At 34.0% G+C, this 17,355-nt stretch overlaps 2 protein-coding genes across 6 annotated transcripts in view; both read right to left on the bottom strand.

Annotated features, from left to right (window-relative positions):
• LOC107219789 (endothelin-converting enzyme 1-like) overlaps window positions 1–3,671 on the bottom strand; it is a 45,225-nt gene extending 41,554 nt beyond the window's left edge. For 2 of the 3 annotated variants that reach the window (XM_015658123.2, XM_046730620.1), the window contains exon 1: window positions 3,005–3,667. The gene's annotated coding sequence lies outside the window, so the exon portion shown is untranslated. Of the gene's footprint in view, window positions 1–3,004 lie in introns of all 3 variants that reach the window. The other variant, XM_046730621.1, reaches the window with a different exon arrangement.
• Window positions 3,672–8,724: 5,053 nt separating this feature from the next.
• LOC107219788 (malate synthase) lies at window positions 8,725–15,156 on the bottom strand. Of its 3 annotated transcripts, XM_015658122.2 has the most exons (3): window positions 14,924–15,156; window positions 14,559–14,835; window positions 8,725–11,770 (listed from the first exon to the last, which is right to left on the bottom strand). In XM_015658122.2, exons 2-3 carry the CDS (start codon window positions 14,827–14,829, stop codon window positions 10,395–10,397), a joined length of 1,647 nt encoding a protein of 548 aa, XP_015513608.1. In that variant the 5' UTR covers window positions 14,830–14,835; window positions 14,924–15,156; the 3' UTR covers window positions 8,725–10,394. The 3 variants fall into 3 exon arrangements, with proteins under 3 accessions (XP_015513608.1, XP_015513607.1, XP_046586578.1); XM_015658121.2 differs by having other exon boundaries at window positions 14,559–15,156; XM_046730622.1 differs by lacking the exons at window positions 14,559–14,835; window positions 14,924–15,156 and adding an exon at window positions 12,471–12,794 and having other exon boundaries at window positions 9,121–11,770.
• Window positions 15,157–17,355: the final 2,199 nt, after the last annotated feature.

Here is a 17,355-nt window from a genome sequence, read left to right as displayed (position 1 = left end):
ACAGGGTGATCAATTTTAATCACCTCAGGTGAATATTTTAGAAACGAGTCTGATTTAAGATAGGAAACGCGTAATTTAGGTATGAGCAGCTTAGAGAAAGATCAAAGAAGAATTCAAAGACTTGAGAAACAATTTGTTTTTTTCGTTAACCTTAACGTCCGCACTTATTCATTTACTCTCACTCTTGCTAAAATGTTTGTGATCAAAATAATTCATGATCCGAACCAGAATTATAAAGAATATTATATCGATTCAAATTCGTCAATTTTGTAGCCGCCAGAAAACTTTTCGCTGAGAGTAAACCACAAAACATACGTGTAGAAGCTAAGAAGGAAGGAAAGACAAACTCGCGAAACATTTATAAAAAGAATTTAAACGTCTTTGATTTCTTTATTCACGTCTTTGAATACATCTAATTAGCTACTCATATCCAAAATACCTGTTCCCCGTGTAAGATCAAACGTCGCTTGCAAAATATCAACAATGGTACACTCCACGAGCCGACTCACATCAGCATCATCTTTCTCCCTTGAAACCGTACATTATGAAGTGTGTTTTTTGTGAGACTTGAACTTCTCTTTGTATAAAAGTAAACTGCAAAGATGCGGCTTTTATCTTAGGGTCGTGTAATACTCCTACCTTTACTGACCGAGCAAATTCACCCTTTTTCTTTCTATACTGAGATCGATACTATACGTACGTAATATGTAGAATTTACGTGTAAATGGCAAACCCGGTGAAGAGAATTTCTGGTTCGTATATAAATTTATCGTTCGCATAAAATGACGACTTCAAGTAAAAACGTACACAATATTCCGATATAGCTTTCAATATATTCCATTGCAGCAATAACTGTAATAAACTGAATACCTGTATGTAGTTCGTGTTTATAGCTAATTGTAAGTCATTATACTTATACGCGGTCAATGTAAACGACTCAAGCTTCGGTTTTTATCTTAAATAATGGTTGATATGACGCTTGGTCACGGAACGTTCATTAATGGTAGAAGACGAAATCTAGCTACAGGCAAAAATATGTGAATATAATACACGTTTTAGTACTAAAACTACTTTTTCTATGCCAGAGCATCTGAAGGAGGTTGACTGATTAAAAATCGATACTTTGCTGTAATTTTATTATGATATAGTTGTGCATTGAATATCTATCAAATTATTATATTCATAAACTACGAAGATTTCCTTTGAAATACAAGAACAATAAATACTAGAATTATAAACAAAAACTTAGACATCGATACTTCATTTCAAATCGCTTCAATTCATAGCTGAAAATCTAGTAGATTGGTTCGATTTTGGCTTATGGCGCATTTTATACAGAAGATCATTTTCAATAAAGCTACTGGATCAGTTTTTTCTTCTCCAATAGTCAATAAAATATTACCATTTATTGATCATAATAAATATCGGTGCAATGTTGTGAAGTTAAATATTCAACAATGTCAATATGTCAAAAAAATAGCATTTCACTGTATGAAGACGATATTTGAATGAAATGAGCCATCGTAGAGTTAAATTTGAGGATTTCACATATTTTTAACAATTTTTAAAAGATTTGAAATGAACCAACGATATCCAAGTTTTTGTTTATAATTCCCGTTCTTGCTGAATCTATAATTTTAAAGAGATCTTCATTGTTTATGAGTATTGTAAGTAAATCGATAAATACTCAATCTACATATATTTTATGATACTCCTTACGAGTGAAAATTACGGCATAACATTCAGTTGATAAGTACAGAACTGTTACTTATTAAAAATCACTGTGTATTTTGTACATCCAATCTCGCGATTCAAATAAAACTGGGAAAACTTGCAAACTTTTGTTCTAATATATTTATTATACCAGCGGGCGGGGATGGAATCCTATTTATAGTCAAATTTACCAGTGAATTCTATTTACCGAAGCTGATTAAACGTAACTACACGTATATAATTAATCTTTCAATTCACGCTGGGATGCCAGCGCCCCACGTTTTTTTGCAGCCTTTTATTTATCTGAATATTTTTTGGTAACAACCGCCTAGTTTTTTGGCTTTACATGATCCAGAAATATTTCTAAGTCTAAAAAAAAATACAAAATTTATTTATTGCAAAAATAGCACATGTAAACAAATATTCGAGATTTTTACTTTTCCACGAAGAAAAGCATTTCCTGCTAATACACCATGGAAATTCAAATGCCGATTTTTACACAAACACACCAAAAAAATTTTCATCTTGTTGTTTTTGTTTATCCGCCATATTGGATCGGCCACTTTGAATTTTCGACTTTCGAGTTCATATTCGTAATCAGCGACTTATGGAGGGTACAGGAGAGGAAGACAATGTCATATGGATTTTCAACTGGAAAACTGTCCGCCACAACGTAGCAAATAGTGGTTCAATAAGTCACCAGAATGGTGCTGATAAACAATAAGGGTTCAACTTGAACTTGGCCTTTATCGGTGAAGTAAAGTATGTCAAAGGAAAGTAGCAATATATAGAAGTAGATGTAATGACTAGATTGGTTGATAAAAGTGCCCTAAATGCAATGATCAACTGCTAACGTAGTGAAATGGAAATATACTCAATATAACCTAAAAACTTGCCACAAGACATTATTGATACCCAATCCTGAATTTCAAAATTTCATGACGATAGATTTAGTAAATGGAACAAATAACTTTATTTAATTGGAACTTGAAAATGTCATTTAATAAGTGTTTTGAAAACAGCGCCTTCACAAAGTGTATACCTATCTATCTCCGTTTAATTCTATCCTGCTCTAACAATTTTTGGCGCTTTCTTTTAAATGTGTCCCTTCTGCTACAGCAACGCCATCTCATATGTACTTTACTTTATGGACACTTTCTATACACGGACATAGTTCTCCTTACCTCTATCCTCCATACAGCGACCCCAAAAGCCCATGATACAAAATTTCAAGTGAATCGCATTTAAGGAAAAATATATGCGTGAAAGGGTCAAACAAAAGTGTATTTACCTTTGAATATACCGAAGAACCTTCGCATGTGTGAGTTGGTCGTATTTTTGATTGAAAAACCAAATTAATACCCTTGAAATAGAACTCGACTATCGATGTCCTTTGACCACTAGTACAACGTTTTTATAAACAAAATCACATGCTTAACCGCGATCTGTCAACACTCGTTTTGTCATTTTTCTCCGTGTATCTTCCGTTGTCTTTCAATCAAATAGGTATCACTTCCAAATTTGACCGATATGCGACTCGATTTAAATAGCAGTAACTTCCGATTAGCCCGCCTCGTATCGGCGTCGATTGCAATATTCGAAATCTCCGAATCTCTGCGGAATAGAATAAACTTGCCTGTGATGCGGAAGACTGTCAACTAACAATAAGTATACGTCCAGTCTTGCGACCGTTCAAGAGTAATATTCCCCCACCTCGCCTATCCGTGATTCGCCTTAGAGCTTCGTTCAATTGCCATCAATCGTGGGAGAACGCGAGAAAACAGGCTGAATACTCGGCTTCACTTTTTTGCTCACAATTCTATAATCTCCAATTTAAAGGTTGGCTGATTCGCTAATACAGTACCTATACATGTAACGTCAGGAAAATGTTCTGCGTACACTTTTGACCAACATATCCTTGATTTTTCTTCACAATTAAATATATGAGGTCAAGAATCTTGTTATCAGTATACATGCAACATCTATACAAAAAACAATATAACCTCATCTTCCACGAGTCTGAAGAATGCATATTCAAACGCGCTGATTGTGAATGTTTTTCGCTTATCTCACGAGCGTTACTTGTACAATTTAGCCTCCTCTTATTCCTCCAATTGTATAGCGAACGGGTCAAAAGAGCGCGTCATCGGTTACCAATTTCCTTGTCGTCTGTAACAATTTCAATTACCTCATTGTCAGAGCCTCTGTCTCAACGCCAGGAAGCAACAATCAGTATCCAATTTTGGTGCAAGGCAACGAGACTATATAACGTTCTCAAAACCGTTACGCGAGAATAGTTGAAGCGCGCGCGTTCCGAATTTTCAATCGATTTTAATCATCTATAGCCGCTGTATCGATACGTCGAAAAAAAAACAGTCAATGGAAAATTTCAATATAATAAATAAGGGTTTAAGGAGGTTCTTTGACTTAAGTTAGATAGTTTTTTTGATTAATTCTATTACTATAGATACACTCGTTCATTTCGTTTAATTTAAAAGATTATATTATGTTCGTAAGCTAATAAGATCTGTTCAAAACCACGAAATCGATCAATAATGGAACTATACAGAGAATCAAATATCTATGCTTCGTTTGAAATTGCTTCAAAATGATTGAAAATTTAGTACATTTGTTCAATTTCACTTCACGATGGCTCATTTCCTACAAATTCACTGAAGTGCGTTTCTTTCGTCATTGTATCGTTAAATATTTTATTTTACGATTAACACATGACAAATCCTATTTTGACGAGTCAACTTTAGAAAAATGAATCCATTTTAGAGACTTTGACGGGAATTAGCTTTTTAAAAAAATTGAGCACCGTTGCGTCGAAATCGAATAAATCTAACAGAATTTCAACCACTCTGAAACAATTTGGAATGAGGCATTGATAGTTACGCTTCTGTTGGTAATTTCCGTACTTCATATTTTTGTACGTTTAAAGAAATCTCCGTAAGTTACGAATATAATAATTTGATCAATATATAAATATTTAAATATAAATTTAAGATAAATAGTCATTTACGTCACTCCACCGAATTTGTAGATTTGCAACCTAATTTTGTAATTTGACAACTCTTTTGTACAGTAAATGTGTAGCAAATTCATAATTATTTTAAATGTTTAGATATTCGTGTCGTCACTTCACAATGCGTCATCTGGTAGAAAAAAATCAAACTAATGCAACCAGGCTGACAACTGACCGTTGACCGTGTTTTTTCGCGTATGGATGGTATGTGACAGGTCTATAATTGGTAACGTTTCATTAATTTATTCGACATGAGTAATTTGAAACTTCAATAATTACGATTTGCCTCTATTAAAATTAAAAACTTAGGCTATGTGGTAATAGAATGGCACGGACAACCAAGCTCTAGCGCGATGAGGACATTTTCCAATACTCTTTGTACTTATTGTAGGTAATTGTCAAGAATAATTAGGGCGAATAATTATTATTTATTTGCTAATTAGAAGATACCTTTCAATCGGTACATCTTATTGACAGACAAACACATCTAAACGTAAAATAATGCCTGCTTCATTGTGCAATATAACAAAACATGTAATATTACGTTAACATAGCGTTACTTACACCCTGAATTCCGAAAAAAGAACTGGATCAATTCAAAAAGTCAACGTAAATTCGATTCCTATACATTGTAAAAACTATACCAAGCAAACGCATTGACCTATAAAAGTCATCATGTGGTCCTGCTCATTGCAAAAAAACGAAGCATTTTCATCTTTACTTTACTAGTTTTTAAAATATTCCATTTGTACTCTATTTGATTGTGACTCGTCAAAAAAAAAATGTCTAGTATCAGCAATTTAATTGCTAGGATAGTTGCAATGAAGATAATAGAATGTTTTTGCCTCTCCACAAACTCTGGAAAGAAGTTTATACATCGAATGATTCTTTTGTGTAATTTGAGTATTTTATCCAATAACTGCTATTTCATGCTGAGGAAATCGTAATTAAAATTGTTGAACTGATACTTGCTCCTCGGGAATAGATTGCATTTCTTCAATTATAAACATAGGCGAATCTATATAGGTACTGAGATGTTTCACTATGTGTTTACGATAAAATGTTTCAATAATGATTGTGTATTTTTTCCAAAAAGTAATTACAGTATTCACATTTGGTAAAGAAGAACAAAGCCAAATTTGTGAACTTCATGCTGTTCAATTTGGACACGATTTGGTATAGAACAAACAGTGTTTAGAGATGTCATAGATGATACTTTTCATTCCATTTAATTCCAAAATCATATGAAAAGGATCCATTGTGAATCGATTTTTGTTTAGGTACTGGATAATCATGGTACTGGTAATTAGCTATTCCGTGATATCGACATGTGTACAACTTCTGATAAGTTGTACGATAAAGCAAAAAAGTGGACGATACGTGCCACGCAGATAGAGAGCTCATAAATTTATAACTTGCTGTCACTTCCTTGTTTTTGTGGTGGCTACGTTGTGCTTGCTTCTGCATAATTCTAGACAACCATAACACCGGGTCATTATCCCTCCTACTATATTTCTTTTCTCTTTCCAGAGTGAAATAGCATAAAGATATCCGAGGAATAAGAGGCGGTAAAAACAATTTTCATCGTGACAATTTTGTCATCCAATAATGGGAAGCAATCCAAGTGGAAAGTGAGGTAAACTTTCATCAAATCTATAACGTTGTAATTTATTCGAATCACTTTTGTCTTATAAATTGCGTATAGAAATCGCCGATTTCTTTTGTCAATATCGTAACGTTCAACTAGCGTAACAATTCACGGATTACTGTAAAATTTCTCATGATTCGCTTTTTTGCCAAACAAAGATTAGCCCTAACTCGATCAAGATTTCACGCGAAAACACTTTTTTGGGTGTTTCAAACAATTCGTTCTGTGAGTAGCACCGTGTTTTTTCGCACCTCGCGTTTATAGCAAACTAACCTCAAACTTACACCGAGACACCAAGACACCAAACAACATCCTGCGGAAGAAGAATTTTAAAATAATGATTCATATTATATATGCATGGGAAATTCCACCCGAAATTCAGTTATTTGAACTCTCACTATTTTTTATTTACGTCGGTATTTTTTTGTGCTGTTCTATCATCGAAAGTGAAGACCAAGAATGAATTAATAAACAATAGTGAGAAATTGGACACACTTTTCGAAAAATAATGTCCATTGTTATCTGAACGTTTCAATACATTTAACACTTTCAGTCACACATTTTTCAACTCAATCTTTTGGCCTGAATTATGTCACTCGGTTTTTGGGGTCACTGACCAGGAATCTGATGGCTGAATTTTATAATTTTTAAATCCAAGACGGCGGATGTAAAATCGAACAAACTATCGAAATTCGATGATTCCGCCCGAAATTTGTCACTCGGGGGTTTTTGGACTTTTTGGGGTTATACGAAGTAACAAAGATCGTTTGAAGTGGTAAATAAACTGTGATAAGGCAGGGACATTGGAAATTTTTTAGGTAGGAGGTTGAGCATCCCACTGTGACTGAAAGGGTTAAACGGAAACATACAAATTTCAAGGAAATAGATATTTCTAAGCCATTTACAAAGACAAAATCATTACGGACCTCCAAAATCGGAAATATTTTATACGTCCATTTTCTAAATCCGTATAGATCTGTAATTCGAATTCGCTGTAAAGACACAATGCAAATTTTCAAAAGAAATCGGTATAAAATGATATATTTATTTGATCTTCAAAAGCATGCCCATGCAATGCGAATCTTTACTTCAGCTTCATGAAATAAAAAGTCCAAATATTGTACAGTATTCAAAGTCGAACAGTATTCTTGGAATTTGCATATTTCTGAAACATGCATTGAAATGTGCATGAAATGATTTAAAAAAAAATTGAAGTCTCTTTCTTTCTCAAGGACTTTATATTCCCAATAAATTCGTAGACTGCTTTTCATCGTTAACCTAATTTTTTGTAGTAACATTCTTCTGAATGAGTACATTTCGAGTCAAAGAATTTTATCGGCTGTGAAATGGGACGAAGTCAGCAACTATCTTGACAGAAAAAAATACACGTGACAACGACATGGAAAATAGCGGCCCGGCCGGGCCGAATGAAAAGTAAGGATTTAAAACCGAAATTCCGGCATATAATATATATATCAAAATCCTGAGAATAAAGGCAATTGCTATGTCGATTGAAAACGGAACGAGTGGTATAATATCGTGAAAGTCATATCCTGCAATTTCGGATGATTTAGCAATTAATATTACCGGAAAATGTTTTAGCACGACTGCCATAGCAGTGACACGTTTAATCGATTCGTTTTGAGCCGCTTGTTTATTTAATGCGATTGTGTCCAGTTGCCATTACGCGTCAATATACAAATGTAGATGGTGATGAATTCCAAATAACTAAAGATAAAGGCTATAGGAGGATAAGTATGGGTGGGATGCCCCAGTACGGATTGTGTTATTTTTGTTTTAGTAGTTGCAACGATAAAATATTACGATTTGCCAAGTTTCAACTCTTAAAAATTTACCCTAAAGAGGTGTGAATTTATTTTCGAAGAATCAAAAAAAAATTCATATCTTTTGAATGACCTAACCGATCTGGCTGAAATTTTAATACGTTGTAGATATCACTATAGTGCATGTGTAAAAAAAAAAAAAAATTACCAACGCGAAAGAAAATTTATAACCTCAAAAAAGAAAAGGTTTTATTTGTCTTTTTTTTTATCACTTTGCAATTTTGGTACAAATAATTCAAGGTGACACGAGGTCAATGACTGACAGAACCTGTTATCTGTTATCATATGTAACGACAAATAGAGTTTGATACGTGTACAAAAATTTTCGTAATTGTACAATGAATATGACCTCAAAAAAAAAAATCTTTTTAGACATTTAATTTTTTTTTTTTTTTAACTACGACGCACCCGACAAAAATTTTGAAAAAATTATATATTAAGTAAAATTTTATTCGTAAATAAACTCTCATCCCCTAAGGGTAACTTTTAAGCATTGGAGAATCGGGACAATTTTGTCTTGCAACTTTGAAGCGATTTGGACTTTGTTGTAAAATGATTGCATGCTATTGTCAGAAAGTGCGGTTTGTCCAGCTAGGGCCGAGTAAATAGCGTACAGATTTGTTATTTATTTATTTTACTTTGAGGCGGACTTTGAGGTTATTTTCGGCAAGTTTGCAGTCTGCCTATATGAAATTACCGTATACGGAGACGCATTACGTCTTCGGATCATTATAATATTTGCGACTCCTGAAAGATTCATTCGGATAATGATAGTTTCATTTGAGTATCCATTAGCTCTTGATGTGCGTGCATTAGTTCAGGAGACATATCTCAAAGAAATGCTATTGGGATTGTGACTTTGCAATGTGGCATGAGTAATTTGAAACTCCAAGAATTACGATTTGCCTCCATTAACATTAAAAACTTAGGTTATTTGGTGATAAAATGGCGCGGACAACTAGGCTCTGACGTCATGAGGTCATTTTCCAATATTATGATTGTGTACATATTGCTATACCAAAATCAAGAGAGATTTCAGGTTATTCCTTAACAAATTTGTTTATTAAAATAGGCTATACATGTATCGCAATAAAAAAATGTTGATTATTCCCAATAATTATAATGTAATATAAAAATTTGGTTAGACATATGATGAGTGGAGCTGTATTTAAAAGTGTCGTGAGACTGTGGCTATTCGGCTTGAAATTCCAATAAATCTCGGTAAAATTTAACATGAACCTCGCAATGAATACAACGATTCGTCTTGTTGGGTCGGATTAATTACTATAATCCTAAATTTTTTGGTACTCAGTATCATTAAATAATACGGACTTAATCCTGGAAACATTTGATAAAGTCAAAGCGAAACCCATAACTCAAACATTTAAATTAAGTTTTGGTTCGAAAGTCAATTTCACGTAAAAGTTAACCTTCAATCGTTTTTTATATCTAAACTACTATCTTCACAAAAAAGTTTAAATGACAAATTTGTTGGAGGCTGAATTCGCTAAAAAATGCTTTGAGAATCACGTCTGCATTAATAAATATAGCTCAGTTGTTACAATTGAGAAAAAGTAACATCTTCTCTGTTATTTAAGGAGAGGATTTCGGTGAAATTTTGACGAAAACGATGTTCTCGCTTTTGAAATGACTAGAAAAAATATAATCAAAAACTGCTTCTTACTAGATTTTGGTAACGGTAGCATATGTACCGGAAAACATTTCAATCTTTTACGATGAAAGTTTGTGCGTAATAATTTTTGGCAGCGGTGTGCAGGAAATCTTATACCAATAAGTGCTTTCGCATACCTATACTTTGATTACAGAGGATTGAAATTTTTTTTTCAGGTCATATGGTATCTCAAGTTGCATCTTGTAGGAAGGAATTCTCGATTACATCTTTTTCGGTCAGTTCAATAACGAAAAACTCTGTATAATAAAAATTTCGGCGAAGTCCCTTCTTAAATGGGAAAATTTTGAATTCTGAAAGTAGTCTCTTAAAATTAAATTTAGTACTATCGTTCCAGGGGGATTCTTTTTCTGCTACGTACGATAAGATTTTCAGATCAAAGTAGAAAAATGTCATTTGAAACAAAACACCCAAATGTGCATATCATCTTGAAAAAAAAAAAATGAGCAAAAAAGCACACGTTGTTTAAAATTACAAGCGAGAATGATGTAGTCTACGAAATACATGTGCATCATTCAAGTAGGTTGTAATAAAATCAGGAAACTCTCTATGGTTGACAATTTCCGTAAACAAATCGCGAGCTGTATGTAAATTGATTTTTTCCTGGAAATTAGAGCAATACTCTTCCAATAAATGGTCAATGATTTGACAGGCATAACTGTCTACTAATCCCCTCGTTAGTAAATTTCCGTTTCCGTCCTCAAACTTCGCCCCGTGTCTTATCCACTGCCAAATCTGCGATCTTGAAATCTCTGCTGTCGCGGAGTCTTCCACAGCGCCTTTATATGCAAAATGGCCCACACCTTGCAACCAATAAAAGATGAATAAAATGGTTATCGATATGTTGTGCTTCAACCCGTCTACTGTTACGCCTCCGGTTGGCAGTCTAAGCAAGTCAGCTTCCGAAATGTCATTTGGTGTACCAGGATACTTTATCTGATTATAACTTGGCCCTCCGTAATTTTTCCATAGATTATTTATGTAGGGGACAAGCCCGGAATCAAACACCATGAAACCATCCACGCCCATTTGAATTTCTGCAAGTTTTCCATTTACTACTGTTTCCACGACTCTGTGAAACTCATCTGGATCATCTTCTGTTGGCAATAACAAAGCCGCCATACCGCCAGTTGCATGCGCACCTCGTCTGTGACAAGTTTTGACCACAAGCTCCATGTAACACTTGAGAAAGTGACGATTCATGTTAACGTATTTGTTTCTATCAGGTAAGATGAAAGACTTGTTGTTGCCAAATTTGTTTATTATCGATGCCGCGTAATCCCATATTCCGCAATTTAGTCCCAATGAGTGATCTTTCAAGTTGAACAATATTTGATCCATTTCAAATGCGCTCAAAATATTCTCAATCAGAACGCAAGCTTTTATTGTCCCGTGAGGCATGTCAAGCCTCGACTCTGTCCATGTGAAAATATCGTCCCAGAGTTTCGCTTCACTAGCACCCTCCAGTTTGGATAAATAAAAATATGGACCGCTTTCACAGTATCGCAATATATTTGCGTTGTGAAATGTGAGTAAAACAAAATCTAGAAGAGGTCCAGGGACCTCTTTCCCATTCACAGTGACGTTGTGCTCTAACATGTTCCACGCTCTTGGCCGCAGCATAAGAATCGGCGCTTTCCAAATTGGAAGAACATTGGACAGTTCATTTCGAACCGCCTTATACACGTTGTACAAGCCTACTATTTGATTTCTCCATGTTGGACAATGGCCATCATCAAAATCTACTTGTATGCCCTCCACATTGCAGCCGAGTGCTTTAGTAAAATGATCCAAATTTGATGGACTGACATCGCCAAGGTCTAAATGCCGGTTTTGCAGTCGTCTACCTAGAAAATTTATCAGAATATTAAATAGCGGACGTTTAATATAATCCACATTCATCCGCCATTACCATTAGATAAACAACGAACATCATTATTATATGTACAATGTCTCCGTCAGATGGATTACTTATCCTTTGCCGCTATGCATGCGGTTATGATAATTGGTAGATCGACTGAAATAGCCCATACAGCATGAAATTTCTCAATAAAAATCATAAAATATTTCACCAATGTACAGATTCATTTATTCGTTACTGAACGCGAGACCTGGATGAGAAAGAGCAGCTTCTGCGGACACTACGATACAACGCAATGGCTGAGGGAGTAGCACTCGTGATCAGCAACGAATAAATCACCCTATATGTTCGCTTTCTCACGATTTTCACACTGAGAAAAAGTCAGTAAATCAAATGACCAAATTTTTCAACTATCAATACGATTACTTCGAATAATTTTTCGGTTCAAGCAACCACGCATTGGATCAAATCACAATATTCGTTCATCAATTAGTTAATTGTTTTTGAATTTCATATACTCCAAGATAATGAAAGTATATGTTGTATTACAAGTGCGGAGAGCGGGAAATTTCCGATGAGTGAGAGTTGTGCGATCTTGCAGCGTGAGTCGCAAAAACGAAATCAGTAATTACCACGGTCTTATACACAGGCCTGGAAACTCGCATGGCAGGGGATTTCTCACTTACAATCAGTGTGAAAAGTCAGAACTATTCCGATAGGTACGCGCATAGGCATCCATAGAGTATATCTAGACAGTATGGCCAATGTGTGTATGTACTTTTCGCTGATTGGTGCCGCTGTTCTAACAGGGAAGGTATACCAGGTCGATCTCTTTGATTTTAATCAAGATCATACATGTGTGGTGCATCTAAAACGAAGCAATACGTATTTTTTTATCGGCCATAAAACACTTTAAGGGCGTGAAACTGCCCTCCATAGATGGAGGTATAAAGCATCAATTTCGGTGCTTCACCCATAAAAAGAGAATACTTTTTAGCCAAACAAACTACAATGTTATTGTTTTTATAAAAATAATTATCGATTAACAATTATAATGTTGCTTGTCGTATCATTCGCATAAACGTGCTCTTCAGTAATTGATGATGTAAAAGTGTTATTATTATGGATCTCCAAGAATTCTTGTATCTAATAGCCTGAAGAAAGAGCGAGTACTACATTAATATACTTTTAAATATTTGTTAGTGGTATTTATCAGCACAGACGAGATTGATCGACTGTCCGTATTAGAGCAGATAAAACACACAACTTACAAAAGACTACGATTATTTTCGAATAAATATTAGAGAACGCCCTGTATATGGTAGAACAATTGTATTTTTCACTAAAGTAGTCTTCCACGAATAGTTTCATAATTTATGGAGATCTTTTTCATTCGGTTTAATGCGTGAATATAGTTTCATAAACCATTTTCGAGTTCAAATCCGAGTCGCTAGCATGCACAGTATAGGCGACAACGATGGCCACTATTTGTAAGCTTAAATAATCCATGCATCGATTAATCAACCCCCAAAATTGATCGAACACGACTCGATTGAATCACTAAAAAATAATCAATTAATCGATTATTTCGTATTTTCCTGAATCTGTGCATTTAGAACAAAAATTTTGTAAATTTCAGTATGCAGCCTTCGTAGCGGAAAAGAAAATTGACAATTTATAGTTTCATTCAAAATATTTTTCAATTTCAGGTGAAAATGTTCATTTATCTTTCACTTATTATGTCAAACAGGTACTTAGTAAGTAAGACATTGATAATGATTGATACTTTAATCACATAAATTGATATTGTATTGCGTCGTTCATGGGAGTAAAAAACGAAAACCGTTTGTGACGTAAAATAATCGATTATTCTCGATTAATCGGAAAAAAGTAATCGATTTAATCGGAAATCGATTATTTTTTGTCATTCTTAATAAGCAATCCTCGATCGAGAGTAGTTGTATATCAGTGATTACTTCTGAAAATCTGCGACTGAAACGCTTTTTATTTCTCATAGGAATTTTGTTCTTTGCGGATTACAGCCGTTTGAAACTAGTAATTTGGTAGTTTCAAATGGTTCAGAACAGGATTGGCGGATCGTCATTTGATCGTCGTACGCTCGGCGACTGTCCTGAATCATCAAATGCTATTGGATTAGCCAATGTCAAACGGATGTTATACGCAAACGACAACTTTTTTAGAAAATGTAAAAAAAATTTTATTTTATTACTAAATACGTAAATCATTTTCCCTATTAATTTGGTATTAACATTAACATATTTTATACACAATGAGAATTAAAGCAGTCGTTATCATAAGAAGTTATATTCAATTGTGATATTGCCATAAAAGAGAGAAGTTTCCCTGGTGAAAATGATTTCTGCAATTTTCTACGAATTTTTCGGGAAATTGGGACATTTCGTACAATTTTTGACAACAAATTGTTTTCATAAAAAATTATTTTTAAGCATAGTTGCTCATATAAACTTGTAAATTTTCACGAAATATTATATTTTTTCAGCAAAAAAATCTACAAGCTACTGCAATTTTTAAAGAAAGTTAATAATTCTTCATGAAAACCTATGAATATTTACAATTTTGTACGAAATAATACGAAATGACCCAATTTCTGTAAAAACTCGTAGAAGTAGAAATTTTCACCATGGTTACTATAGAATGTGATGGTAATAATTTGTCAAAATATGTGGTAAAAAATTTTGATGTTAAAACTGATTGAATTCATCGTGAGAGATGTTTGCTATAATTTTACATACCCACTGGAGCTACTTTCCAATCACTGTTTGTAATGTCAGTTTCTAAGAATGTTGGTATTTTCGGGTTCCGTTTCAATTCATATTTTTTTATAAATCTCGTGTAGTAAAGTTGATCAACTTTGTCATCAAATTCTGTTATCAGATCTACCAAAAACTCGATAGCTTCCAACGTAAACAAAGCATCAAATTCCTTTTTTAAATTCTTTGGTGGAGACGCCAAAAACACATTATGTTTTTTTGCGGCAGCTAAACTTTCTTTTAACATACTCATTCTCCTCTATACAACAATTTAATAAAGCAATTTAGACAAAACGAATTATATTTTTTGATTCATGTGTAGCTGTTTAATGATTATGCTCCGTTACCTTTTCAACGACTGGCTGGATTATCTAGCAGCAAAATACGTTCATTATTGTTGTTTGACCCCTGTTATCTCATATAACTGATAACGCCAATATCACAATGACAATTGCCACTTCTAACAGTGTTTAGCAGAAATTAACGATCACAGAATTATTCTGGTAGTATATTGTACAAAGAAATTGATATTTAAATGCCAATTTCTCTTAGGAAATATATGATACCCGTTTTTCATGTAGAAAGCTGGATTCATGAAGCTAGCAAGTAGCTCCGATTGCTTTAAAACTAATAAAGTGACATCTGTTGCTCATCTTAAAACGAGTCTACTGATCACCATATTTACTGTATGTAGGTAAGATAGTGATTTAATATTTGAAAACGAATCTATAAGGCTCTGAAATAATGAAAATTGATGTAAAATAAATTTCGTCACATAAAATTGACCTTGTTTTTCTTAGAATTGTTAAAGTTTGCTTGCATTTATTTAAAAAAATATTAGTTTATATGTCAGTTATTGTACATTTTCAGAGACAATAAGTAAATTGTATAATATTGCAAATTTTTTTAGAATTTCTTCGTTAAGTAAAGAACTTCATTTCTTCAAAAATCCTGAAATTGTTTTTTACTCTAGTCAGAACTCAGAAAAGTAAATGAAAATTATGATTACAATTATTAGCAGTGCAAGCATTTTATTACCCGAATTACTACTCATCGCATTCAATAGCTGACTAATAATTGGTCAATGATATCGGGGGTTTACTTATCAGAATTCGATATTTCGAGGTGAACGCAATTAATAATCTTGCCAACAATGTAGGGCCATAGTCATTTAGTTATAAAGTAATTCTGAACTAGGGATAGCAATTTTCTTATGACATGTAGGAATAAATTTTGTTTGGTGCTTTCAACATGGAAAAACTTTGTAATAAAACTAAATAGATCCTATAGTCTAATCATTTCATTTCCAATGTTGTGACATGATCGATTATAAGTACATTTAAATTTATCGGGCTATTCGATTGCTCTTTTTAATATCAACTAGCGTGTTTCTTTTTCTCGGGATTGCCATTGTCCAGTTCATGCTATCTACAGTATAGCTTATTGACAATTGCGTCAAGTTTTTTTCAGCTTTCTCTGATATTTTGCACTCTTTGCTTATCCAATGCGAGTTTTCTGTTTCCTGCACTCTATCAGTAGAACGCCTTTCACCAGCAAATCGAAGAGGGGTACCAGTATTCTGCCTTAATCTCCAGTGATATATTCTATAAATATTAAATATTCATTACGTCATGTATTATCTTGGGGTTCGGGACCATTCTCCCAGTTTTTTTTCATTCCCTCCTGGATCTTGTCATTTTGGGTTTCCTTCATTCAGAGCTTATCTAATTTTTTGATCAATTCTCTATTTATGAATATCATTCTTTTCATTCACGTGTATCAGTGTAGTATTGTTATAAGCTTATGTATTCGGTATCCCACATGACACTGCTACCATACTCAGGCATGGTGGCCACTAAAAATAGTCGCAGCAATTCCCCGATTTTCCCTAACCGAATTATAATTTTTTCCCGACTTAATTCCGAAATTCGAATATTAAGATCATGTAGTACTCCTACTTTTACCGACCGACCAAATTCACGCTTTTTCCTTATATTAAATAAACAAATGCATGGAAAGGGTTAAAATTTCCACGACGCATCGCTCTTCTGTAGCGGAATTCAGGAAAGTTACTTATTTCCCGGAAATCGTCAAAAAAATATGTCGTTTTTTGACACCTGTTACTATTCTCACATTTCCCGTATTTCAGGGGCCGAAAAGTGCATAACTGAGATACTTTGCACAACTCCGAAAACAATAAGAAATAAAATGAGCCATTGTCACACTGTTTTCATGCAACGTTGAGGTCGCCAGATGAGAAATAGGAATTACAATCATTTCGTAAACAAACGATACTCCCACAATTAGCTAGGCGCGCGGCCAAGCGTTCCTTGGTTGCGGTGAAATTGAATCCTCTCCGTTCCTTTGTTTATTTAATATAGGAAAAAAAAGAGGAATTAGCTCGGTCGGTAAAGGTAAAAGTAATACATGATCTTCAATAAATCAAGCTCCGAATCAATGGGTATTCAAAAACACGTCCACGATCTATTTGAGTCATGGAACTGAGCACATGAAAAGAAATTGTTATTAGGATTTTGGTTTTTGATGAGGGAAGCTTTATCCTTTTTTTATTCCGTACTGCCTCAAAATTGTCCTGACTTCTTCATTACTTGTCAGTTTTCCATCACCTATGGCCACCATTACTTTCCTTAATATTCTTTAATTTCTTCCAGAATCTCCCGTTAGCATGATCGTTGAATAAGGTTTTTAAAGGCTCCTTCTTAGATTTTTTTAACTCACTTACCTATTTTGACTTTATTTTTCTATCATACTTTTCTCA

This window comes from Neodiprion lecontei, chromosome 2, assembly GCF_021901455.1.
Source record: "Neodiprion lecontei isolate iyNeoLeco1 chromosome 2, iyNeoLeco1.1, whole genome shotgun sequence".
Taxonomy (NCBI): Eukaryota; Metazoa; Arthropoda; class Insecta; order Hymenoptera; family Diprionidae; genus Neodiprion; species Neodiprion lecontei.
The sequence above is the reverse complement of the archived record's forward strand: the minus strand, read 5'-3'. Positions and strand labels throughout refer to the sequence as shown.